The 25,752-nt window shown below is 43.8% G+C and overlaps 1 protein-coding gene across 3 annotated transcripts; it reads left to right on the forward strand.

The window, feature by feature from the left end:
* The first annotated feature begins 724 nt into the window (after positions 1–724).
* nfatc2a (nuclear factor of activated T cells 2a) lies at positions 725–24,044 on the forward strand. 3 transcript variants are annotated; one of them, XM_084365746.1, is made up of 10 exons: positions 725–850; positions 2,879–3,812; positions 3,943–4,111; positions 7,856–8,058; positions 8,402–8,574; positions 10,745–10,885; positions 13,492–13,547; positions 13,666–13,798; positions 14,551–15,267; positions 21,837–24,044. In XM_084365746.1, exons 1-10 carry the CDS (start codon positions 793–795, stop codon positions 21,890–21,892), a joined length of 2,640 nt encoding a protein of 879 aa, XP_084221872.1. In that variant the 5' UTR covers positions 725–792; the 3' UTR covers positions 21,893–24,044. The 3 variants fall into 3 exon arrangements, with proteins under 3 accessions (XP_084221872.1, XP_084221870.1, XP_084221871.1); XM_084365744.1 differs by lacking the exon at positions 725–850 and adding an exon at positions 2,088–2,474; XM_084365745.1 differs by lacking the exon at positions 725–850 and adding an exon at positions 2,088–2,474 and having other exon boundaries at positions 14,551–15,261.
* Positions 24,045–25,752: the final 1,708 nt, after the last annotated feature.

Here is a 25,752-nt window from a genome sequence, read left to right on the forward strand (position 1 = left end):
TCCTTCAATGGGAACAATGGCATTCTCTATACTCCAACCAAGGCCACTTAAATTCCCTCTGAATACATTTTACAATATTTTAGAGCTGTTATCGCTCCAAACACTGGAATATACAGTGAACTGACCTGCCAGACAGAAGAGTCCAGTAAACTGTGTTAAGTAAATTTCATGTAGTGTATCCTGTAATCAAACTCTAGAGCTATTTCTCCCCCCCCCCTTCTCTCTCTCTCTCTGCCTCTGCCACAGCGTCCTACAGTAATTTCTTCATCCCTACAATGAAGTTCTTGTGCGCTACTGTCTGAGAGAAGCCGCAGAAATGCCTTGGCGCAGGAGCCGGAGACGTCATGGATTCCTGAGTGTGGGGCTTTGCAGGAAAGCCCTGAGTCTCCGACATGGACCCGCTCCAGGTTTCCATGGCAAAGGCGCACAAACAGGAGGAAACACTGAGGGAATCCCGTTATTTTACAGCATTGGACCATTATAAACACCCAGAGCGGGGAAGGAAGCCGCTCTTGATACTCAAGTAATCCTTATAGAGCTCTAGGAAGGGGGACTTCATACCAGAACCGCTGCTGAAGCTGGTGCGGCTGCATGTTTTTTTGACAAGAAAGAGGAGTTTGCGCGCAGCTGCCGTGTCGCCGCTTCGAGTTTCTGAACTTGTACAGAAAGTTTTTTTTTTAATTTCGTCTCTTTTTTAAACTGAAGAGAGTTTCTTCTGCTATGATTATTGGCGGAAAGTAATATTTCTTTTTTTTTTTTTTTTCTTGATTTTTCCCACTTTTTTCTCTCCAGATGTTTAGAGAGACTTGGAGGCTGGCACAGTACCACACCATGAGGTCGATGGATCAAGGTACTGCTGAAGTGTTGTGATTATCTGGTAATCAACCCATTTGACTTTTCAATTGATAGAGGAGTGTTAGTCCTGCAGTGTGTGTGTCTGTAATGTCGTGTGTCGGCTTGTCTGTGTTAACGTGTCGGAGAGAGTCGGGATGTTTGGGAAGAGGCACGCTGCTGCGCTCTGACTGACTGACTGACTGACTGACGGGACGCGTGTCTCGGAGATATTTGAGGGCGAAACAGGCAGCCAAGTAAATACTGCAGCGTGTACGTGTAGTATTTACGACCAAAATACTTTAAACTTTATTACATAGGCGCAAAATATTAGAGAGACGTTAGATATTAATAAATAAAGAAGGTTAATATAAGTTTTAATCACTTTTTAGAGATGACAGTGTGAAATATGAGAACTAAGAGGGCGAATATGATATTTTCTGTATGATGGGTGTGACTATAATTAAGATTTGGACCCAGACGTATCCAGCCAGGCTCATACAAACATTCAGATTGTTGCAAATGTATTTTTTTTTAAAAATTGTTTCTCATATTTATGTCATTTCTGATATGGTACATTCTTTTGTTGCCGCTGGGTTTGGTTCATTTAGGTTGCATGTCCAAAAATACTCTCGTCAGGTTCAGATTTCGTACACCACGCCACCAAAAATAACCAGAATGACAAAAAAATGGAAAGTTCGCCATGATGTCGGTGTGTTTGTTTTGCTGACTGAGCATATACAGTGCTGTCCCACTTGGTGTAAGACTGTAAGGAACGCCCTGTGTCTGTGCTGCGTCGTGCGTAAATCTGGGGATTCCCTCCGGAGCCTGTGCGTAATTTATGAATTGTAAAAAAAAAAAAAAGAAAGAAAAAAAGAGAGTGGATCTACACACTGGCTCGGTTTTTATGAAACCCAGTCCACTAACATGATGGATTTTTACGTGTTTCGGTCCACTCCTTGTCCACCCATAACCCAGCCTGTATGTAATGAACTGGCAGCGCCACAAACCTGTTCTGTAAGTCTGTCCGCCAGTTGTTGAGCCGGCGATGGGCCCGGCAGCACCCCGCTGTGTCAGTGCAACATGTCAGACACCCGGGGGCAGCACCAGGCTGCAGTCCGTCAAAAACCCTCCCAGTAATCTATCCGAGCGGGGCAGCTGGTTCATCACATCCAAGCTGCGCTTTAACTTTTTTTTTTTTTTAATCTTCGACCATCTTTCAACCAAGAGCGGAGGCGTGATCACACACAGAGCGGTGATCGCGAATATTCTGCATTCAGTGCGAAAAAAAAAAAAACAGTCCCGCCTTCATCTTAAAAATAACTGCGGGGAGCTCAAACAGGAAACTTGTGCGCTTCACCTCTCTGCAGCTCACCGATGCATCAGTTGACACTCGATCAGGTTCTCCCCCCCCAAAATCCACGCTCAGCCAGCGCCGCAACACGTCCGCCGCGTCCCCGTCGCTTCGCCCTGACCTCGGAGGAGTCGTTGGGAACTAATTTTTAGACAGATGACCTCTTTTTACGACGAGAGAGATTTGGAGGAAGAGCTCAGTCAAATCAACTGCCCCGATGACGATTTGGAGTTTGAGTACTTGTTTGAATATGAGCCACCTTGCAGCGACTTTGCGGGGGGAGATCAAGGTTGGTCCGATGCTCTTTTTCTGTTTGTTTGGCAGCCTGAGTCGACTCCTCTCCCTCTTTTGGTTCTTTGTTGGCTGAAAGTTAATAATCGGTCTGCAAGTTTTTACTGGTGTGAATGAAAAAGGGGAAATGAGGAAGTAAATCTGACAGGCTTCTTGATGAGGGTTGCGACATGTACAAAACCATGTGAGAGAAAAGCTCACCATGAAGTTTATTCAGCCGGCAGATGTGTGTTTGATTCAAAAGTCAAGTTAATGTTGTAACTCATTAAAAAACAGCATCTCCTTCTGCAGGTGAAGTGATCCGTCACTTAGAAAGGTGCACATGATGGATTGAGAAGTGTTTCTGTGTTGGGAATATCTACTGTGTGTTTGTGCTGATGTTTCATCCTACCTCTCCTGCAGATGACCCCAACCTTGCATCCCACAAAGTCCTCAGCCCAGAGTCTGAGCAGGCTTTCCCTCTCGAAGAGGCCTCCCCGTACGGCATCAAGTCCTGCAGCCCGTCCTACAGTGAACACAACACTGAGGTTCTCGCAGGATATGAGAACCAGGAGGCCAGAAACTACCTGGACAGTACCCGACCTGCAGGCCTGGCCCTGAGCCCGAGGATCGAAATCACCCCCTCTCGTGAGCACTACAACCATGTTCGAGACTCCCTGCAGAACCACCACCTGAACATTAGCCCCAGACCCACCCTCACTGTGCCTGGCCATGACAGCCTCGCCTACCGTGAGCCCCAGTGCCTGAGCCCCGCCAGCAGCAACTCCTCCACCAGCTGGCACTCGGAGAGTTACTCCCCCTGGGCGTCTCCCTGTGTGTCCCCCAGCAACGGCCAGAACCCCGGAGACCTCTGCCCCAGATTACAGAACATCCACACTGGCTCCCCTCGCACCTCACCGGGCACCTCTCCTGGCACCAGCCTAGCTGAGGACGGCTGCCTGGGACCCCGCTCGCCCTCCCCCAGACCTGGCTCCCGCTCCACCTCCCCACAGGGCAAACGCACCTACGACATGTACAGGAATCCAGGCCTTGTCCCCGGGCACCGCTCCCGCAGTCCCTCCCCTCACGGCGGCCATGAGGATCACAACATAGGTGCCCACTATACACACAGCAGCCTTGCTGATGCCATGAATGGGTTTGGCTCTGGTCAGCCAGGCCTGGTGCCCACTAAAATAGTCAAGACGACCAACCAGGTTTACACTCTGTACCCAGAAAACCACGTAGAAGGAAACTACTTGGTGTCCTGCGAGCAGGACATAAAAACCAAACCTGCTGCAGAGCCTTTCTTTGTTATCCCCCCGATCTGGTCCAAGCCGCTGGTTTCCAGCATCTGCAGGTAAATTAGGCATAAGACTAACTGCTTATGGCTAACACATGCCACACAAGATACATACACATCTTCTAACAGCATGAATGAAATGAGTCCCATCGTTTATATCCTTCCCTGTTTCCTTCCTGTCCTGCAGCATCCCCGTGGCCTCTCTCCCTCCTCTGGAATGGCCGATCCCCACTCGCACAGACCAGTACGAGCTCCACATTGACGTGCAGCCCAAACCGCATCACAGGGCTCACTATGAGACGGAGGGGAGCAGAGGTGCAGTCAAAGCGCCCACAGGAGGACATCCTGTTGTGCAGGTACGGCCAAGAATGAATGAACAAAGTTTGTTATCACTTAAATATGTAGGGCTGGGCAATATATTGATAGTACACACAGGGCTCCAGACAGGCTTATCACACTGGTTGCACTTAACTTTTTTAATTCAGGTGCACCAGCACATCATTAGGAGCAGCCAATAAAATGCCAAATGATGAATTTAACACTGCTTGATGCCCGTTTGAAGGCATGTTGTCAGGTTTGTTCATTCAATTAGCTGTCCAGTTTGGGAGCCTCGGGGCGGTCCTGATGGGACGGCTTGCGTGTAATGGTATTTCCTACTCATTATGCACTCGGTGGTGGCGTTACAGCCGCCGGCCAGCTTTATGAAAATGACTCTTACTCTGGCCACTCTCATCGCACCTTTCCCTTTTCTCACTTTCTGAAACTAATCATAAAGCCTGCCCTAACCCCAGACATATGACACACTGTAACCACCCAGCAGCCTCATGACAGCCCTCAGAACTGAACTCAGGTCAGTGAGCAACACAGGCTCTCTGATTTTTTTCTCTGCCTTCCAGCTTAATATAGTCTGCTGTTGTGCGTCCTCTCCCCCATGGTTTTAACCACACAAACAGATCTGTGTTCATGCTGTCCCCGACTTCCTCTTACACACTGGTTTGTTGACTGTGTGGGTCTCGTATTAGGAAGCTGGCTTGTGTGTTGAAATACTCTCTAGACACGTGTAAAAAAAAAAAAAAAAACAACCTCTTAATAGTGCTTGTGGTTAAGAAGATTGCAGAACAGCAAGAAAGTTTGCTGTTATCCGTCTGACAGTCGCAGCGTGGAGTTGAAACGCGGCGTGCTGAAATTAGCCGTGCCACAGTTACAGCTGGTTGTAGCGTCCAAGAATAGGTTCAGCTTCGCCTCCTTTGTGTTGTTCTTGCTGTTTTTGTTGGTGATAGTAAGGACTTGATGGAAATAAAGCTTCCCTCGCATCTTTTCCATTTTCTGCCCGTCTCCAAAGGCCTCACCCTGAGGTCAGTTCTGCCTGGTTTGCCAGGCCAATCAGATGGTCAGGCCTGGGTAGCCACGGCTGCACTCCTTCACCTCGTCTTTCCCTCCCTCGTCTCCTCCTTCGCTCTCTGTTTTTCCTTCTTCCTCTCTCCTTCCCACTTTTCCTACACTGCTCTCTGTCATGACTCACTGCCCCTGCCACTGCCATGACAACCGGCCGACTGCTCACATGGCCTGTTGAGTGTTTGCAGTCAGCTTCCTCTGTTTCACTCTGCCTGTGTGTGTGTCACCTACCTCGATATGGAGCCAGCGTGTTCATTCATGTTGCCATAGTTTCTGCTCACACTCAGCAGTCTGTCAGTTACGTCCAGCGTGTTGTACAGAGTTTTTCTGCCCACCGTGAGAAGAGAGAGTCGAACACAGAAGGAACAATATCACCTGCAGCTCTTTAGCATTAGATAGAAACACACCGATTTTAAATGAACTCAGTATTTCTCAGCAGTTATTACAGTTTTGTGTTCTGTTATTACTTTTATTTTTTATATTTGTTTTCAAATCATATAGGTTTCACTTAATATTTCAGAGTGTTTAGTTTAAGTTTTTTTATTATAGTGGCACTCAGCAGAGCGCATACCTCCGCCAAGGCCCAACAGTCCCTTTTTGTTCTCACTCATAGATACCAGCCACCTAAATACTCCTGATTTCTTCATCAGGATCCATGCATCGTTCCCTTTCTTAAGCATTTGTCTTTGCTCGGCCTCTTTGGTAGTAAAAGGTGTCACCGGGAGCGCTGGAATTGGTAGCTTTCCCTGTTCTGCCATTGCAGGTGTAGGTACCAGAACAGGAGGATCCTGCTCCCTGATTGGATAAGGGATACCAGAAAATGTATTTTCTCTTTTGCTAGGGGGAGAAGAGACATGGGTTTCTGACCAAACACTTGGTGATTACTGCTGGAATATAGTGCTATTTAACTTTTAATAGGAAATAATGCTTAAAATAAATGTAAAGAGGTCATATTATGCTAATTTTCAGGTTTGTGCTTTTATTTGGGGGTCCTAGTAGAATAGGTTTACATACTTTGGTTTTCAAAAAACACATTATTTTTCTCACATGGTGCATTGCTGCAGCACCCCTTTTCACAATGTGTCTTGGACACTGTTTTTAGCTACAGAGTGAGACATCTCGCCTCTGTTCAATCTTTGTTGAGAATTGCGTATGCGCATTACCTAACGTGCAGGATGCAGCCAATCAGAGGCAGAGTAGGGCGGGTCATGCCGAGCAAGGTAGTGTGATCTAAAAAAACGCCACCACAGCAGTAGCAACTGTATGTCTGCTGACTGACTGGAGTGAATATACTTTGTGATAAATATATAAAAATATATATGTATAAAACACCTGTTACATAGTGATGAACATAAGTTACGGAAGTAAAGGCTGGACTCCAAACCAGGCGTTTCAGGTAGTGCAGCACTTTGCAGAACTTTTACATACACAAAAAATGCTACATACCTCAATAAAGGAAAGGCAAAAACCCCCAAAGCATAACATGACCTCTTAAACTAAAATGCTTGTTTCATAAAAAAGTTTCAGTATTTAGTTTTATTTTACTATAACAGCCTTGTTTTGCAGACCTGCTGCTGTTGCGTTTTCAGTAGTGAGAAAAGAAAGTGACTCAAAAAAGGTGCCATGGTGCCTGCGGTGTTCGTTCTGTCATTCTGCAACCAGCTCATGGTTAAATTCTGTGACAAAGGTTATGCACAACACTTGTTTGCACTAAAACAGCATTTAGATGCAAGTTGATGCTTTGTGGTTTTTGCAGGTTTCCTCAGGAGGCACTCAGGTTAAGAGTAACATCGCCCTCTCTGTCGCTGCCTCTCTGTCTCCAGTTCACAGCGTCACCTATCTGATACTTGTATATTTCGGCAGCAGGATATTAAAATAGTCTGTCTGGGTGTTTATGACGGTTTCAGTTCCCTCAGTTAAGGACAGGACCCCTGTTCTGGCACGTAGGACGTGAGCTCTCTGCCGGTTTGTGTTGAAGGCTGTAGAAAGTAGACTCGTGCTTTTACACGTGGGTCTGACACTGATTAGCCCGCTTCAAGGGAAACAACATCTGGAAAGGCAGAGTTAGAACCAGAAGCTATTGGGGGAACACACCAACCATTGTTTTCACTCTTGATTAAACCACCAGTTATTCTCATGATTAAGTGATTAGTCTTTTAAAGGTCCAAAAATTGTGAACAATGCTCATCATAGAGCACAAAGTCACATCTTCAAACTGCTTCTTGTGTCTATTTTGATAATCAATCAATCCTTTGAGTAATTTTTAAGCAAACTACTCTTGAATGTGCATATTTTCTGGTTTCTTTAGTCCTCTATGACAGTAAAGTGTATATCTTTGGGTTGTGGACAAAACGAGACATTTGAGGATGTCAGTTCAGGCTTTCGGAAACACTGATGGACATTTTCTCACCATTTTCGACAACAAAAATGATCATTAGTTGAACCCCTCATCCAAAACCCAAAGATTTTTCATTTACTATCATATATGACAAAGAAAAGCAGCACATCCTCACATTTAAGAAACTGGAACCAGCAAATGACTGAAACGATTAATACATAATTAGTCAGTTGGCATTTGATTTTCTTTCTATCCAACTCATCGATCAGTTGACTAACCCTTGCAACTGTAACAACTCATTTAAAGTCACACAAACTGTTTCACCTCCTGAAATAGTCTGTTTTTCTTCTGCTTTTTCCGTCTGCAGCTACATGGCTACAGAGGCAAGGAGCCGCTCGGTCTGCAGATCTTCATCGGTACGGCCGACGAGCGCATCCTCAAGCCCCACGCCTTCTATCAAGTCCACCGCATCACCGGCAAGACGGTCACGACCACCAGCTACGAGAAGGTCATCCACGGCACCAAAGTGCTCGAGATCCCCCTGGAGCCAAAGAACAACATGAAAGCAATGTGAGAATGTGATGAAGTGCATTTGATTTCTGAACGATTTAACGTCTTTCCCACTTCAGCTCTTCTTGTAAAGGTGCATTATGTAAGAATTTTATTTAAAAATGACCTAAAATTATCAACAGAATATGAAGAAATAACACACTGTAACATCTGAGTAAACCGATTTCCTCAAAATCACAGCTAACTGAGCTAACTAGCTAATAGCAGCTACGGTTGGAAGCAGTTGGTGGTCACTCTGGTGATATGCTGCCCCCTATTTGTTTGGAGTACAGACGATTCTTACATATAGCACCTTTTTTAATATACATTTTCTCTTGTCAACTTTGCTCACATGTTCCCACAGAATCGACTGTGCCGGGATCCTGAAGCTCAGGAACGCCGACATCGAGCTGAGGAAGGGCGAGACGGACGTCGGTCGGAAAAACACCCGCGTTCGTCTTGTGTTTCGTGTGCACATACCTCAGCCTGGAGGACAGTACGTCTCTCTCCAAGTGGCCTCGCATCCCATCGAGTGCTGTAAGCAGCTGCACATAAAACACACACAGTATTTGATGCTTTTTATTTTACCTCATCTCTAAAAGAAATATATATTGATGGTTTTGGCTTATGCTGCTTCCTGCTGATGTTTTCATCAGGTAACAAAACTTTACACAAAATAAACATCATAAAAAAGAGGAACCTGCATTCAAATGAGTTGGAGCACAGGGCTGATAGTCCTGAGTCCTGCGTACAAAGATGTCTTTATGCATCCAGGGCTTCCATCCAGTGGGCGGGCGCTGCCTGTTACAGTGTCTGTGTACCTGTTTGTGTGTGCGCAGTAGTAAAGTCTGTGTTTGGGTACATCAGTGCATGTGTACACAGTGTTATTAAAGCACCTGGTGTAATCAAAACTCAAACAAGAAGGCCCTTTATACAGCTTCGACCAACACCCTGATCAAAACGTAACATTCATCATATCAGCCTGACACCGCCTGCATGCAATCTGCTCCTGTCATTGTAAAAAATTCATGACGCAGAAGATAATTTTACAACTGTCGTTTCACATCTGCTTTCCGATCAGAGAAAGGGCAGAACAACAGTTAGTACCTGTCTGTCGGGGATGAACCTCAGTAAAGTTGCCCTCGGTGAAAACCAATCAGGCGTGAAGTTGCTCCCAGTGACGCCTGCGGTGCATCTGTCAGGCCCGCTGATGAGCAGACAGCGTCAGCGTAGGAGAGGGGGCCCACGCTGGTGTCATCCGCTTTGTTTTCTCCTCTCGCGGTGATCTAGGGCGAGCAAACCTGCTCGGGAGGTTGTTTGTTGACACCTCAGCTCGCCTCAGTGACTGTAGAGTAACACTTATGATTATTAGTGTTATTAGTGTGTCTACAAAGCTGAATGATATTCATCGATTGAAATACAGTTTTCCTCTTTTCCAGCGTTGTTTATATTCGGTGTCAGCTTGTTCCAACCCTCCCTTGAATCTATGTGATGTTGAGTAAAACATCCAAATCTTATTCTACTATTTCATCAAATGGAAATATTTTCAGGGTGTCTGCAAAGCCTTTAAAAGTTTTAAAAGGTCTTGAATTGCAACAAAAATGTAATGTAATTTCATTTATCCATCTGATTTCTTTTTGTCAAAATGAGTCAGTCTTCTTTTTCTGATGTCACAAATCTTTAAATCTACTGAACCTCATACTGTCTTTTTACTTTGCACTTGCACTTAAATGACTAACTCTAATAACTGTAATACTACGTAAATGCTACTTAAAATTTAGTTAAAAGTTAACTTGAAAAGGCCTTAAAAGACTTTAAAGTTAAGTGTCTGATACCTGTGGACACTGATTAAATGCACATGTCACATAATAACATATTGGACACTTTGGGACTCGGCTAGAATTTAAAATCGAGTCCTGTGAGGCAATATTTGACAGCACAGCAATGTCTCTCCCACAAACATTTCAAGCCTCACATACAGTGATAGATTTATTGCAATCTGACTTAACAGATTGCATCAGACTGTTATTCCTCTTATTTTCTTCCTTCCTGTACAGTACCTCACTGTACGTGCAGCTTCTCTTGGTGCCTCTATTAAGTTGTGATTTCACAGATTCATGCTGCTGCTTATTCGAACTGAAAGTGTTGGTTGTTATCGTCGGATGACTCAACATCAAATCTTTATTGTAACACTCTGTCACTTCTTGGTAACTGGTAGTTGTTCACTTGTGGGAAATCAATACAAAGCTTTCAAATTAAGTGTGACTGTACTTGTTTTTCACTGCAGGTTATACGCGTCATTGAGTTGATGTCAAAGGTAAAAAATGTACAATTTAAAATACAGGCAAGTGATACAAGAGACAAAATTTTCAAGTGAAGTAGTGCAGGTAGATGCACAATTTAATTCAATTAAAACAATTAAATGAAGAGTATTTAAAAACACAGCTTAGAAGATTAAAATAGGAACCTTTTTCGCTTCAAATCCAAAGTGCTCAGAGTCTGGGCTTGTCTAAAAATCAATTCGGAGGGTATTTCAGGTTTCTCTTGGGACAAACTGCCGGCTGGTCCAAGAGATCCTCATGGACACAATATGTATATGTAGATGTATTTGGGCCCACAACTATGGAGGGATTTGTGGACAAGCAGCAACATCTTGTGTGCGTGCGACTGTGAGTGTAACGCACCGCCCCTCTCTGTGTCCCGGCAGCCCAGCGATCAGCACACGAGCTTCCCATGGTGGAGAAGCAGGACACGGACAGCTGCTCTGTTCTGGGAGGCCAGCAGATGATCCTGACTGGGCAGAACTTCAGCTCCGATTCCAAGGTCATTTTCATGGAGAAAAACCAGGGTGAGTGAGTGGCATCCAATCACATCTTGTAGGATCAGAGTCATTTTCTATTTTTCAAACACCAGGTTTTTTAATTGGCAACGTTCAGGTGAACCATAAAGACACATGTACACTGCCCGGAAAACAAAGCTATAACTGAATCTATGAAATCCTTATTGTCTCTACATGTTAGTTCTGCTATTACACAATGGAGTGTCACCTCATGACCCATTAGCAACCGTGTCTGTATAACAACTTCGCAGCATTCACACTTTTACCACCATCGTTGTGTAGATGGAGCCACATGAGTTATTTGCATGATCCACATGATAACGCCGCAGCTTCACTTCCTTTTGCCCTTTCTCTTCCTCACTGACTTCCATGATGTCTTATCATGACACAGATTGGCCTTTTGTTGTGTGATTAGTAGTTCTGTGTTTCACACGAAAGCTCGTTTCATGTGCGATTGCCACGGGCCCGGCTGACACTTAAAGGTGTCAACTTAAATGTGTTTGCAGGTCTTGACGAGAACCACTGCACAAGTGGAAAAAGTAGCATAACGGCTTTTGTGGCTCCGGAGGAAGCTGCATGTAATCTGATAAATTACCTCCAGTGATGTCGTTCAGTGGCAAAGTGGCATTGTGGGTAATGTAGGCTCCAGGTTGAATAAAAAAGGCATTATTTTGATCATTTGTTCATAAACTTTCCATCACGAGTCCAGCAGTGTCACAGGGGTGCGATGCTAGACCGGTGGACTGCTTTTCATAACCTGACGCCCACATTACCCACAATTCAAATTTGTCTCTGAGTGACATCACTGTAGGCAAGTTATCAGATTACATGCAGCTTCCTCTGGAGCCAAAAAAAGCTTTATGCTACTTTTTTCATATATGCAGTAGTACTTCCCCAAGACCTGTAAACACACACTCATGTCTAAAACAGGTGGAGTCGACCTTTAAATGCGTCTGGATTGAATGAAAGGGGTTATTTTTATATCTCTTCATTGTTGTGTAATCCAGTTCTTCCCTTTTATTATGTAACATTAGTAGAAGTAAGTGATGTCATTTCAGTTTTCTCTTGAAATGTAGAAGTGAAAATTGAATTATTTTATCACGACTCTTATCACTTTATCACCGGATGTTAGTCCTCAAACAGTTTACTTCTAGCTGCTGCTTTAAGGGTCTATGTCTATGACAGTTATGTTAAAATACTTGTGTTTTGTTTTTTTCTGTGTTTGCCTGATATGACTCACCGACTCCACTGCTGAGTGCAGGGCTTTTTAAAAGCAGGCACTCCACAGGCTACCTCAACTAATACTTGGACCGGCGTGCCCCAGCTGCTTTCCTTTTTTTTTTTTTTTTTTGCTTCTCCGGGGTTCCCTGCCGCTGTGTTACGACACAGCACAGTAATGGATAGTAAGACACAGACGGAAAAAGAAATCTTACCAAGAGGGATTGCCATTGTTTTGGAGAGTTTCTGTATGACACAAAGTTCTGGACCAGTGCAGCTGTGAAATCCCTCTGAATGCGAGACAGCTGCCTCTGGCTGGAGCTCCCCTGGCTCTTGTGCTCGGACAGGGAGGGTTGTTGCAGAGGCTAGGAAAGCTTCCCCGGCCAAGTCAAGCCTGCTTAGGCTTTCTCTCCAGCTCTCTCCCCCTCCTCCTCCTCCTCCTTTCCACCCCCGCACACAATTATCTCCAGAGGGGAGAACAAGAGTCGGGGTATCCCTGAGAGTTGCAACAGAACGCAAACAAACACAAAGGCCAAGAAAGCAGTAGTCATCACGTTTTTGTAGGAGACGTGGAGAGAGCCGATCATAAAAATAAAGTTTAGAGAAAAAAAAAAGAAGAAAAGTTGGCGAGATGTGTGGAATCCCCCTTCCTCCTGCTGACTCATTTCAGCCATGTGTTTGTAATTTGACAGAGGGTTTCCCACCTACAGTAACATTCAAACAACTCACTGCAGCACATGTCGGATCATGTGTTAGGGCATGTGGAGTTTACATTAACAAGCCCAGTTGGTTTTCTACTTTTCCATCTAACTGGCAGCTCGGATGTAATCTGATGATGTGTGATGTAACATGACATAAATCATAACGTTGTAGACGTGGAACGGTGCAAATGCTCAGTTCTCATCACGTCTCTGCTAATGTTGTGTTTCTGTCGGCGTTCAAGCAGACAGGTGTCTTTCGCAGCCTCGTCTCTCTCATTTACGGAGTATTTCGGGGTAAAAGCCTACACATGATCATCTCTACCTGGAGGTGTCCCTGGGGGTGGAGGAGGAAGTGGTTTTAAAAGTGATACTATCTGCTTAAGTAGGTTTTCTCTGTGCACATGTATTTTAAATCAAACAGAAGTCGTGTTGCCAGAGAGACACCATGGTGGCTACAAATCTACAGTATATAACCGTGTTGCAGGTAGTGAAATGAAACGCTTTGAAAACACAAAGAACTCAGAATAAAGTGATTTCCAGGGTTCAGCTTTTCCTAATTTAAAGCCTAAAGGCTTTGCAGAATTATCCCACAGTCTGCTACATCTTGAACCAATCAGCTGTACTTTCTTTACTACGCAGTTAATTACCAAATTGTTTAAGATTAAGTTTTCACTTTCGCTCTTTGCTTCTTTCTAGATGGGCAGCAAATCTGGGAAATGGAAGCAACGGTGGACAAGGATAAGAGCCAACCGGTACGTATTAGACACATGTTCCTAAATGCTTGTTTTAATCCTCGTAAATCGCACCGCAAATGTCGTCCGTCGTGATGCAGCAGCTCAGTTCAAAGAAAAACTCCCTCCCGTCTTGTAGAGCATGCTGTTCGTGGAGGTGCCGTCCTACAGAGAAACATCCGTGTGCCATCCTGTCAAAGTCAACTTCTACGTCATCAACGGCAAGCGGAAGCGCAGCCAGCCTCAACATTTCACCTTCACACCGCTGGCAGGTAAGAATGCTGCTTGGCCTCTTTGAGGTACGTCATACTATTGTATTTGTCTGCAAAGTGATCAGACGACAATAACTGTCGTCTGATCACTTTACAGACAAATACAATAGTGTGACATCCAGGGCTCCAGGAAGTTTTTCTTCACTTAAATCACACGCAACATGAAACTGCTCTAATATCAACTGTGTACAAAATAAACCTCTAAATCTCAGGCGCACTGGCTCGACCGCTGAACATGTTAAGTCACATTTGTTGGATGCATTTGCAACCAAAATAGACACACTGTGGAGCCCTGTGACTGGGGTGGAAAATCTTAGTAGAAAATTATTCTTAAAGGGACAGCTCACCTTAAAAACAAATACAAAAAAAAAAAACTCAACAGCAATGGCTCTTTCCAGAAATCATCATCAGGTTACACAAGATAATCCACAGACCTTGTTGTGACCAGCTCGATGCTTGTGACTGCGCAGGATTTAAACATAAACACTGTTGAGTTTTTCAGATGTTTTTTTTTTTGTGCTTTTGAGCACCAGGAGCTGAGTGCAGTCTAGTCCTATTATATTGGAGAGAAGGCAGACATCTCCAAAACTCGGCAACTCACACCAAAAAACTCTAGATGGATAAATAGCACTACAAGTAAGAGGAAAAACATGATTTGCGGTTTGGGGGCAAACTTTCCCTTCAAAGTACGTACTACTGCCTGCCAGTACCTCTCAGATATTCACCATCTCTTTGACTTCCTCTTCTCACAGCTCCATCCATTAAGACAGAGCCTATAGATGAGTATGAAGCAGACCACATGGGGTTTGCCATGCCCCAGATCTTGGGCTTGTCCCCTCATTCCTACTACCATAACCAACGCGGCATCCTCCATCCAGACAACGGCCTGGTCTCCGGCATGGCCTCCTGCCAGCGTCTCAGCTCCAGCCTCCCAAACCAAGACGCGCGTTTCCAGCAGCAGAGCCCGGCCATCGTGTACTCCCGCGGGGGCAAGAATCTGAGCGGCAGCCCTGGCCTTTATCAGCAGACTGGAGGGATGATGCCCGACCCCCACCGGTCAGTCCTGGTCCACACCGGCTCCCCGGCTCAGTCTCTAGGTCCCATCGGTGCAGGCCAGCACCCTTCCATCATCCAGTTCTCCCCCACCAACCACCTGCTTCGAGCGGGAGACCCTCAAGCCCTCACCGCCCCTCCGCAGCCTGACAACCAGCAGATCATCTACTGCGATGGCTACTCTCCACAGGCAGCCGCCGCCTCCCACTCGCCCACCCCCCCACAGGCTCAGGCAGCAGTGACACACCCTCAGCACTATCCCACCGTGATCCAGCAGCAGCCGTATGCGCAGAAGGGGCAGCAGAAAGGCCGGGCTCCGCCTGGCACAGGGCAGATGGAGGCTCCAGGAGATGGACAGAGGAGGGTGACGGTCAAGGAGGAGAACTTGGACCAGGCCTACCTAGATGATGGTGAGTGTAAGTTAATGCTTTTATACTCTGAGTGAGTGGGATCGTTTGTTGTGTCATTCAAAGTGTTTGTTTTTATTAGACCTGCAAATATAAGTAACTATTTTTATTTTCAAGAAAAAATGTCAAACAATTTCTGGTTGCAGCTTCTTAAATGAGAGGATTTAATGTGTTATTTGCCATTTATGCCGATAAATAAAGAGTTTTTTGAGTTTAGGTTGGAAAAAATAAGCAATTTGAAGCATTGTGATGAACATTTTTCACATGTTATAGATTAAACAGATAGTCAGTGAATTGTGAAAATAATTGGCAGACTTCACTTATGAAAACATTCGTTGGCTGCAGACGTTGATTTTTATCACGTCTGCTGAGGTGAAAGAAAGCAGGAAGAGAAGTGACGAATATGTGAAAATCCCTTTCTTGAAAGAGATGGACGATAAGAAACACCAACACAGATATGAATTTTCCTCAGAACAATTCATGGATATTTACTGTATCTGCTCCATCTCCTTTGCACACACCCCAGTTTGATGTATGTGCTATAGTATCCCCCTGAACAAAGCCAGCAAGAGCAAGCTCACGCTGTTAAAACAATCGTCGCCAGGAGGTGTAGTTATGTTCCACTCAAGGTGGAAATAACAGGGATTATGAGTCATATGTTTATACTTATGCTTGTCAACCCCATTACCCTCCGACAGAATTAATGTCAGGCCACATCCAGCGGCAGGCACGAGGGTGAACCGCGTCCTCAATTCGGAGTTAAAGGTTATTCAAACTATATTATGTCTTACAGTGTTCGTCCAGTGTTTTTCTGTTCTTGAGTCGGTGTCAGTCAGGTGAGGTTTAAAGGCGTTTTGAGGCTGTCATCAACACATTCTGCCGGTCGCAGGGGTACGTCTGGCACCGCCGCACGTCAGGAAATGAGCTTTTTTTCTCTCTCTCTCTCTCTCTCGCATTAAAGGCAGCGAGGGAGGGCGAAAAAAGTGTCACTCTCCTGACCGCCTGGACATGTTGACACTGTTATGAAGTGAAAAACAACTTCCATGGCAACCATTGTCAAACAGTGGAACGGGCTGCCTGGGAGAGCTGGGGAAAGCCTCTTTGTTTGTTATAGTTGGCCGGGGCTTCTCCTTGGCCTTGCGCCCCCCGATTCTGTGGGGGAACCCACCAGAGGATTAGTTTTTTTTCCGTCCGCGGGATTCTGCCAATCTGGCACAAGAAATTCTTATTTGCAGCTGCTCCTCTCCAGAAATCCAGCCTGATCCCTGTAAGATAGCAGGAGGGCGGAGGGTGGTTCGCAGGAAAAGGGAAGGGGTTGTGTGTGTGTGTGTGTGTGTTTTTCAATGGAAAAAATGAAACGAAGAAAAAAGGGCCAGCAATGGAATTTGTGTTTTTTGGATGGAGCTTGCAGGGTTTCCCTCCGCAGTAAACAGCAACAGGGCTGTGAGCCGGTGAATTAACAAGGAGTCGGAGGAGCAGTCAAACTGAGCCTCCTGTTTGATCCTCCCTTCTACATAAAGGGATGATGGCCAGTCAGCTTCCAAAGGTGTGCCTCTGCATCTTTGTTTAATTTGAGTTAATATGCAAATGGCTTCAATTAACTTCATCCTGGAAATCTCGTAAAAACTAATCGCAGAATTAGCGACTACCTCTTTTTAATTGCCGTCTTTTGTCCCGAGAACTGCTTTTTTATTTTAAAACCACAATTTAATAAAGATTTAACCTTATTTATCGTGCATTTGGTCCGTGTGCCCCTTGCTTATCACTCCCACAGGTGATAATCACACCTACTCACATCATTTAAAGAGGAAAAAATGGGGGACTTCCCGATATTCAAAATATTTTTCTGCACAAAGGGTGAGAAGATAAGCGTGGTCAAAAAAAGTCCCCCTGTGTTTGTCTGCAAAGGTGTCGAAGTTTAGGCCTGACCACAAAACAATCATTTAAGTTGGGACTATCAAGCACATTTTCACCGAAGTGTGATTGTCAACATTACTCATCGAGATCTGTCTCAGCCTGTAGTCATTTTTGGAGAAAGGGTGAAGCCACATCCTGGTATCGTCACAGTCTTGTGGTCGATAACTGCCACATCTCCGAGGTGCCTGAACTGTGTCAACTTTATGAAGAGTGTTGAAATGAATGTCAGGTATTTTCATTTTGTACCAAAACTCTGGCTCATAATCCCTCCTACGCAGGGGGCTTGTATCTCCAAGTTCTCACGCCTGCGGTAGGTGCTCAGACAATGTCTGCTGATTGATATTTGTAATTATTTACCTAAGTGAAAAAGGATAACCTGTTGTGTCAGGAATAATTGGCATAGCTGACTGCATGCCACATGGTTTGTGAAAACAGTAGAGGAGCTGATGGCGTAGCCTACAAAGGCCGAGAGTGACAGATTTAGTGGGTGTGGAATAAAGCCCAGAGGCAGTGGAGCAGGTGAAATTGTTCCAGCAGGTAGAGATCAGGGCAGGAGAGATAAAGCACACAGCAACAGCCTGCTGGACACGCATTAGTCTCAGCTCACTTGCATCCATTTGAAGGGCTTGATCAAATACACAACTCAGCTGTATCCAGACGCTGATACAAGTGTAGTGATGAGCACATTTGGCAGCCTGTCAAAGCAGAAATTGGACGTGCCAACCATTTATCCATCACTTCAACGAAACTGCAAAAAAACCTAAAGTACCCCTGGTTTGGAATTATTGTCTTAACACATGTTCATGACATTAATCAGACACTGTTATTGTTCCTTCACACCATAATGTGAAAACATCTCCTCCAAATGCAACTACACTGCACAACAACAGGCTCAAAGTGCACAGTCCTTGTTTTATACAACGAGAGTCTGCAGCCGTACCGGCGTCTCTTTCAGGCTGCACTCTGGCACAGCGGTGCTTTGAAGTAGATGCTAACAATGCTTATGCTAAGACGGCACAGTGTTCACGCTGTTTACCACCTTAATTTAGTGTGTTAACATTAGCTAATTAGCGCCAGACAGACATTACAGCCAGGGCTTGAGAATGCCATTAGTTAAAGCTGCTGTAAGTGTTTGGGCAGCAACCCATGTCTCTCCTCTGCCTGCTCATGCAGTAAAATAGAAACTACATTTTACCCAATCAGGATAGAGAACTCCATCAATTCATGGCTATCAGTTGTTGAGATATTTCAGTCTGAACTGAAGTGATGGACCAACCAAAACACTACTGCTAGCATGGCTAAAAAAATGTAATCGTATGAGACTTCAGCAGTCTGAATTAATCAAATCAAGTGTTTATCTGCAAAAATGACTCACCTTGTGAAACTTCCCCATGTGAAATTCCCTCTATGTGTTTCCAGTGACAGTGTTTCTGGCCTGTGGTGGAGGGGCAGTAGCACAAATAGTGACTTTGTACTAAGAAGTCCAACTTGAAGCTTCAGTGTAGCTTCAGTTGGACAGTTTAAGCGCAGAGACACAATGATTGGATTGATCCCTTATTTCTTCCACTGGAATCATTCCAGAAAGGGATCTCCTGAATGCCAGTACAGAGAGAAGGAACAATAACAGTAATAATTCACTATACATGTCGGGTTGTGTGACGACTGTTTGAACTCACACCGGCTCTGTGGTTAAACTGGTGGTTAGCCGTCAGTCCACTTACTGTACTTTCTCTTTTCTCCCTGGGTTTTCATCTTTGTGTTGTCATTACAATCCCTCATCAGCTTCTCTAAGAGTCTCTCCAGTCACGTGCGAGCCAGTGACCACACTGTACACCCTTCTGCAACACAAACACATACTCTGTATTAACATGCAAATACTTGCAGACACACAAACACACACATTCCAGCTCTCAGCAGGCAGCGTGCAGCGACTGAGTCAGCTACTGTACAGGGTGTCTCTCTCTCTACACCCATCGTCGGTAAACAGTGCAGCTCATTGGTGCAGAACTCAGGAGCCAGACACTCACCTATTGAACAGACTGGCCCGAGTGTTCCCCGGGCCAGCCTCAAATAGCAGGTCCATGCCAACCCTTCATTGGACTCAGTAAAGCCCCACTGTATGTTGCCCCACTGCGGCGCTCCTGCTGCTTCTCTAAGCTTGTTTTATGCTCAGGAAAAAAAAATCCTGTGGCGCTGCTGGGGAGATGAAAGTTTCTTTAAGGCATTAGGTGTCAGAGGGAATTCCACTACAGACTAAAATAAACAGGGATGCTGACGTTGTGACGACAGCAGAGCACCCAGTTTGGCTGCTCCTGCAGTTTTTGCAGCTCTCAGATGCTGCCCCGGCTATAAAATGTGCTCAGTGTTGAGCGGTTGTTTCTCTTTACACATCTGCAAGCGATCAGAAGAAGAAACGCAGCCAGAGAGGCCAAACGAGAGACAAAGATCGGTTTGTTGGATGGTAGATTCTCTTTTTGTGCTGCTTCATCATTTCAGATGATCGCTTTGCTGTTATTCACACCTCCTGACTGCTAATCTTCAATAATAATAGCGTATGCCATCACCTTGTGTCAGCTACCTTTTTATATAGTGCTGTGGCGAGCTGTTCTGGCCGTCACACTGTCATCTGCTTAGAGGTGCTGTTGTGTGGGTGAGATGGTTTCCAGTTTCGTTCTATGTGCTATAATAGATGCACCCTTTGTCTCGCCACTATGTAAATCAAGGCTCTAAATAGAGCCAACACAAGCCAACTCAATAAAGTTCCTCTATCTCTATAATAAGGCTGTGCAAAGTAGCAGCAAGCATTATGTGCAGCTGGTGTTTTTTCAGTTGTGAGCCATCGTAGTATCTTTACATATTCTTTTTTAATCTTTAATTCATTCTGTTGGGTTAAGGGAATAGTTTTAGATGCTATTTACCTCATTGTCACATATAAAAGAAGATTATAAGATCTGTTGGCTACCACTCTCAAAGTTAAGCCTATTAGCTTAGCTAGGTTTAGCATTAAAGCGGGAACCGGGGGGAAACGGCTACATGTAGCCTGGCTCGGTCCAGAGGTTCACCGACTCTTCAAAGAGTCGAGCTAGCTGTTTCCCCTGTTAACTTTAAGGTAATAGTTTTACTTATTAACCTTCTTGCCAGGAGTTAAAGCAGATGAGAAGATCTATAGCACTCTCACGCTCGTCCGTTGAATATGAGGCTACAGCCAGCAGCCAATTAGCTTCTTCTTGTTTGGCATAAAGACTGGAAATGAGGGGAAATAGCTGACTTCAGAGGTTAGATAATTAGCCCACCAGCAATTTTAAAGCTCCCTAATTGACAAATCATTGTTCTTGTTTGTTTCTTGATCAATAAGAAAGTGGATGTTTTTAACCTTTGCACTCAGCCAAGCTAGCTGTTTCCCCTGTTAAGTTAAAGGGGATAGTTTTACTTATCAGCCTTCTAATACGAGTTAAAGTAGATGAGAAGATCGATACCACTCTTACATTTTGTCTCTTGCACATGATGCTGCAGCCATCCGCTGATTAGCTTAGCATAAAGACCAGAAGCAGGGGAAATGGCTAGCCTGGCAGTCCATAGGTTAAAAAAAAAAAAATCCTTTAAGCACTTCTGAAGCCTCCAAATTATCACATTATGTCTTGTTTGTTGAAAAATGATGCTGAATGAACCATCACTGCTGATTCTCAGATTGTAACATGTATATTTTTTTTAACTTCAGTTGAAAACCCAATCTCAGTGTGCAGCCCATCACCATGGTTACAAAATCACAGACATGATATGCTCGGTAATGGCCTGGTTACAGGCAAAGAGCTTTTTTGGCCCACTTTGAAATACTTACATTACTCATCGGCCCTAATGAGTTCCCCGAGGCACGGTGGAAGCAGTGGCACCAGCCTATAAAGTCTCCAAGTGCCAGTGTACACAGACAGACACGCAGTAGGCTTCCAGGCCCCGAGCTCCCAGATAAACATCAGAGCTCAACACAGACGGTGTGGCATATCTAGAGAGGTGACATGTTACACATTCTCGCCATTCCTTCCTGCTTACTGCAGAACTACCTGTTGATAGTGTGACTTTTGACAGTGTTTAAACAAAAGGTTAACAGCCTGACACAGTCGCAGATACTCTCACTTCCTCGCGCTGCTTGGATGTCAGCGGTTATCTTATCAGGACATACGCAACAAAGCTTCAAATACTCGCATGTGGGCAGACGCACAGAACATTAATTAACCAATCCAGATATTCAATATTTTAATTTTATTTTCAATGCATGACACAGGTGTTATTCCCCCTCGCACATAGTGATTCTATTTTTAGAAGCATGACACTGAAAGTTTCCATTTCAACCCCCTTCCTCTCCTGTTGATGTGTATACACACACTTGTAATCATCCCAGCAACAGGAAGTACTCGCTCAGAGGCTCTTGTGTAGCTCTACCTCTAGTGGTTACCTGACATTAATGCAGCCTTTATCTGGCTTCAGAAACGTGAGTCGGACCATAACTCCTCTCTGTTCGCAGTAATTCAGGAATATAATCATATAATCATATAATCATATAATCAGCAATCTCAAACGTTCTGTTTTTTTGCACCCTTTTTAAATTTTATTGTGAAAAACTTATTGATCACTGTCTAAAATCTCTCTCTTTGTTTGCCTTACAGTGAATGAGATCATAAGAAAGGATCTGACGGGCGTTCAGGCCAGAGGGCAGACATAGAGGAGGGGACCCGAGCAGGAAATGACAACAGCTACCCCCCCAACCCCCGAGACACACAGACAGACAAACACGAACACACGCAGTCTTCAGCCTTCCAAAGAGGTGACGCACATCCACCAACAATCGGACCGTCTCTTCCTCATTTTTTTCCCCTCCATACAGATACAGAAATATCAGCTCCCAGCTGCTGTGTTTGCTTTGGATGCTTTCCTGCAATAAACACAATTCATTTGAGCCTTAACGTCGACACCCAGCAGGTTTCCAACAACACGATGAGAAACTACAGGGGAATGTGCCTTATTGTTTTGATTTTCCTTTCTAGTCGAAGTTCGGATACAAGTTTGTCTCATGAAAAGAAATGATAAAAACAGGGATAAATGTGTCGCTAGTATGGGATTCACCGTACTGCCTAGGCAATAAACTCACACCTGTTTGCCTCCCACACAGGTGAATGATGGTTATGTAGCATACAACCGTTTTCCAATGTGTGAAATTTCTAATTGAAGAGAATTGTTATGAATTCAGCCCAAATTCTGATATATCAAATATTCCTCTCGGCCAAACAGCTTGCCATATCTCTGTTTAACTCTTCTTGCACAAAGTGTGTGTTATGTCTGTGTGTTTTGTTCATATGCAGTTTTACAATGAAAAGATCGTCCTAAGCTTTACATGCTGATCATCTCATTTTTAAGCGCAGTTTTCTAATCTAAAGCGACTGCCTTAATCACATACAAATGAACTATTGTGACGCCTCCTAATATGCACTGTTTTCAATAACAGGGGGTCAATGTTATTACTTTTTTTATATAATATTTGAGTCATGTGAATAATGTACCATTTTATATTCATAAATAAAATATATATTGCCTTATATTCAGGTGATGATGATGCCAAAGTGGCTTCGCAGGGGCCTGTGATGCTACAGCGATAGCATGGGTCTGCATTTTTAAATGATTTCTGATGATGCTCTATTTGATTTTTCTTGTCAGTCTTGCATTTTAAAATTATTTAAAAATGTATCTGAAGTTTGGCTCGTGCAAGCAGAAGTAAGAGATTTTGTACACTCAAATTTTAAAGGATGTCTTTTTGCTTTGTTCAATCATTTATTGGTCTGTTTTATATGTATTGCTCTTAAAGCTGATTATTAAATCTGTGGCTGCGTCCACGGTCTAAAAACAAAATATTCCAAAGCTTATGTTGTGTGTGTTGTTTTGTGTATAGTTTTTTTTTTTGTCCGTCCATAACGACAATCAGTATACTCAGAGCTAAATGCCTGCCTATGCAGAAGCTTCATGCTTGCTGATGTAAAGAGCACACGTTTTATTTCCTATAACTCATTATGCTTTATACGCACTGTAAGCACAATAGGGAAAATACAGTGTGCATAACTTATGTGCTGATACAGTTTGCTTCATTGAAAAGAAAGTAGTTTAAGAAAGTATTTTTGTAATATTGTTATATTTCACTGCCTGAATTGGATTATATAAAAAGTGCCAAGTGCCATTTGTTTGTTTGTTAAGAGAAAAATGTTGCAAATGAAGCAAACAGTGGACGTTAAACATACGACTGAGTCTCAACAGCGGTTTTATTTGATCCAAAGTGGGATTTTATTTTGTAATATCAGTCAAGCCAATACTAATCTCTTAATGATATTTCTCATTGAGCCAGTACAGCACAAGTGCATTTGACATTTCTTGAATGTAATCTATATGAAATAGTTTTTTCCCCTTTTCTGTAAATACATGCAAAGTGTGATTGTCCATGTGTTACAATTTAAGTTTGAGTAGACTAATATAGAAAGAGTTTGTTGTTTATGTGTGTTTTACTTGTCTCTAGTGCTTATAATATACACAATGTTATAGCTATCATCACATATTTTATGTTTTATTACAATGGAGAACTGAAGGGAATTATAATACATTACCTAAAACTTTTAAGTCCCCCCCCCATAGGTTATATTTTTTTGTCTATGCATTTGTTATTATTATTTTACAATCTTTAAATAAATCTTTGGTCATGAAAAGGTTATTAATACTGTCTTATTTTATTTTTCAGTGTTGATAGTTTTCATGTATTTGTCTCATCTTGCGTCTACTACAATTTGTGCCTCCTTTAAAAAAAAGTTTGTTTCATGCTATTTTTGTATCCTTAAAAGTAGCAATAAATAATAACCATATACATCACGGTTGTCCTTGTTTTATTGCACAAGTCCTCTGCAGTGACTCTCATGAATGAATATGTAAAATGACCTTAAAGGGTAAGTTCACCCAAAATTGAAAATTAAGTCATTACCTGCTCAACCACCATGCTGTTAGAAATTGAGGTGAATTTTTGTCTATAAATCAATTCTGGAGCTTCGAAACAAAACAGTGTTGCATTATTCTACTAAACAACTGAGGTAGATGGGTAACAACAAACAACCGAACAAAAAACTGTAATCAAGGTCTCCGGAATTGATCCCAAATTGATATGAAGATATGTTATTTACACTCCACATCTCCACTGTAACTGCTAAGCTGAAAGCACCCTGTCTGACCAGGGTTCCTGAGCTCAGCCGCGTGTCGAGGGTGTTATTTCGAATCAATCTGGGATCTATGGGCTTCCAAAAACTTGGCTTACACCGGATGAAACGTATGGAGCCATTTCATGTTTTTTGTCTGGGTGTTTTTCACCTTTTGTTGGTGCAATATGTAAGAATTTTAGTTTAAAACATTAGAAATTAACCATAATCATCAACAGACTGTTCGCATGCTAACCAGCTAGCTCAGTGATCAAAAGGTGCCGTGCTAGCAATGTAAAAGCCAACTCTCTGGCTAACTGCACGGCTAACTAAGCTAACAAGCTATCAGTAGCTACAGTTATAAACAGAATACAGTTAGCAGCAGTTAGCCACTCTGCTCTGGTGATATGCTGCCCCCATTTGTTTGGAGTGAGAGTTCAGCAGGTCGCCAATTCTTACATAATGCACCTTTAATAAAAGTCCCCATCTACTTCAGTTGTTTAGGAGAGCACTGCAATGCTGTTTTGCTGTGAAGCTTCAGAAATGTTTTGTGGACTACAAAACTTCTCCCAACTTTCCATCGGCGTGGGGACGACTCTGAAATGTCAGTTTTGGGTGAACCTATCCTTTAAACGAGCTTCCCAGATAGATGAGACAGCTCATAGGTGTCTCATCTCTGCCTACGCTGCCATTTATGAGAGGAAAATTGAAAATAAGTAAATCCAGCAGACAGTGAGTCATCGAGTGACCCCCCTCCTGTCCTGAGGCAGGAGCAGACGGGCTCATGGGAGACCCAAAATATTTGTTTATAATTTACCCAACATTAAAATACCCGGAGCTTAAAGTAAAAATGATGTGCTGTTTACACAGGCGCACGTGTCCGAGTACAGTACACACACAGTTTCATACGCCGTTCCTCCCTTCAAATAGCAAACAACAACAAGAAAGGGACTCACATGCCCGGAGGCTGTAGTTGCCATGGAGACAGCTTGTTTGGTGCTTGGTCCCCGTGTCAGGAGGAGGGCTCTGTGAATGAACCTTGTGTTCAGGAAGTCTCTGGTTATGACATCACCACGGGAGAAAAAGCAGCACGTGGGCCTCTCTTCATGAGCCGTCTCATACAGCCCACTCATGCAGATATGCCACGATGACTCATGCGCCCTTTAGCAGCTCGATGGTGTAATGAGTTCGGACTGCATACAGATTTACTGTGTGAAATCAAACAAGAATGAGCTACATGATGAGCTTGGCATTTCATTCAGATCACTTTTGTGTCATTTAAAAAAAAAAAAGAGGACTGAGCTCATCCTGACACGGAGGGCATCGAGCTTTAACCGGCCACAACATCAGCATCGCTTCA

The sequence above is a fragment of the Pagrus pagrus genome, assembly GCF_965226575.1.
Source record: "Pagrus pagrus genome assembly, chromosome: 11".
NCBI classification, from domain to species: Eukaryota; Metazoa; Chordata; class Actinopteri; order Spariformes; family Sparidae; genus Pagrus; species Pagrus pagrus.

Bases quoted from the DNA above. Each gene is read 5' to 3' on its own strand.
- nfatc2a (XM_084365744.1), top strand. From the start codon at position 2,342: ATGACCTCTTTTTACGACGAGAGAGATTTGGAGGAAGAGCTCAGTCAA. The intron at 3,813-3,942 runs GTAAATTAGGCA...CCTGTCCTGCAG, and splicing joins CTGGTTTCCAGCATCTGCAG to CATCCCCGTGGCCTCTCTCC. The intron at 13,548-13,665 runs GTACGTATTAGA...CCCGTCTTGTAG, and splicing joins ACAAGGATAAGAGCCAACCG to AGCATGCTGTTCGTGGAGGT.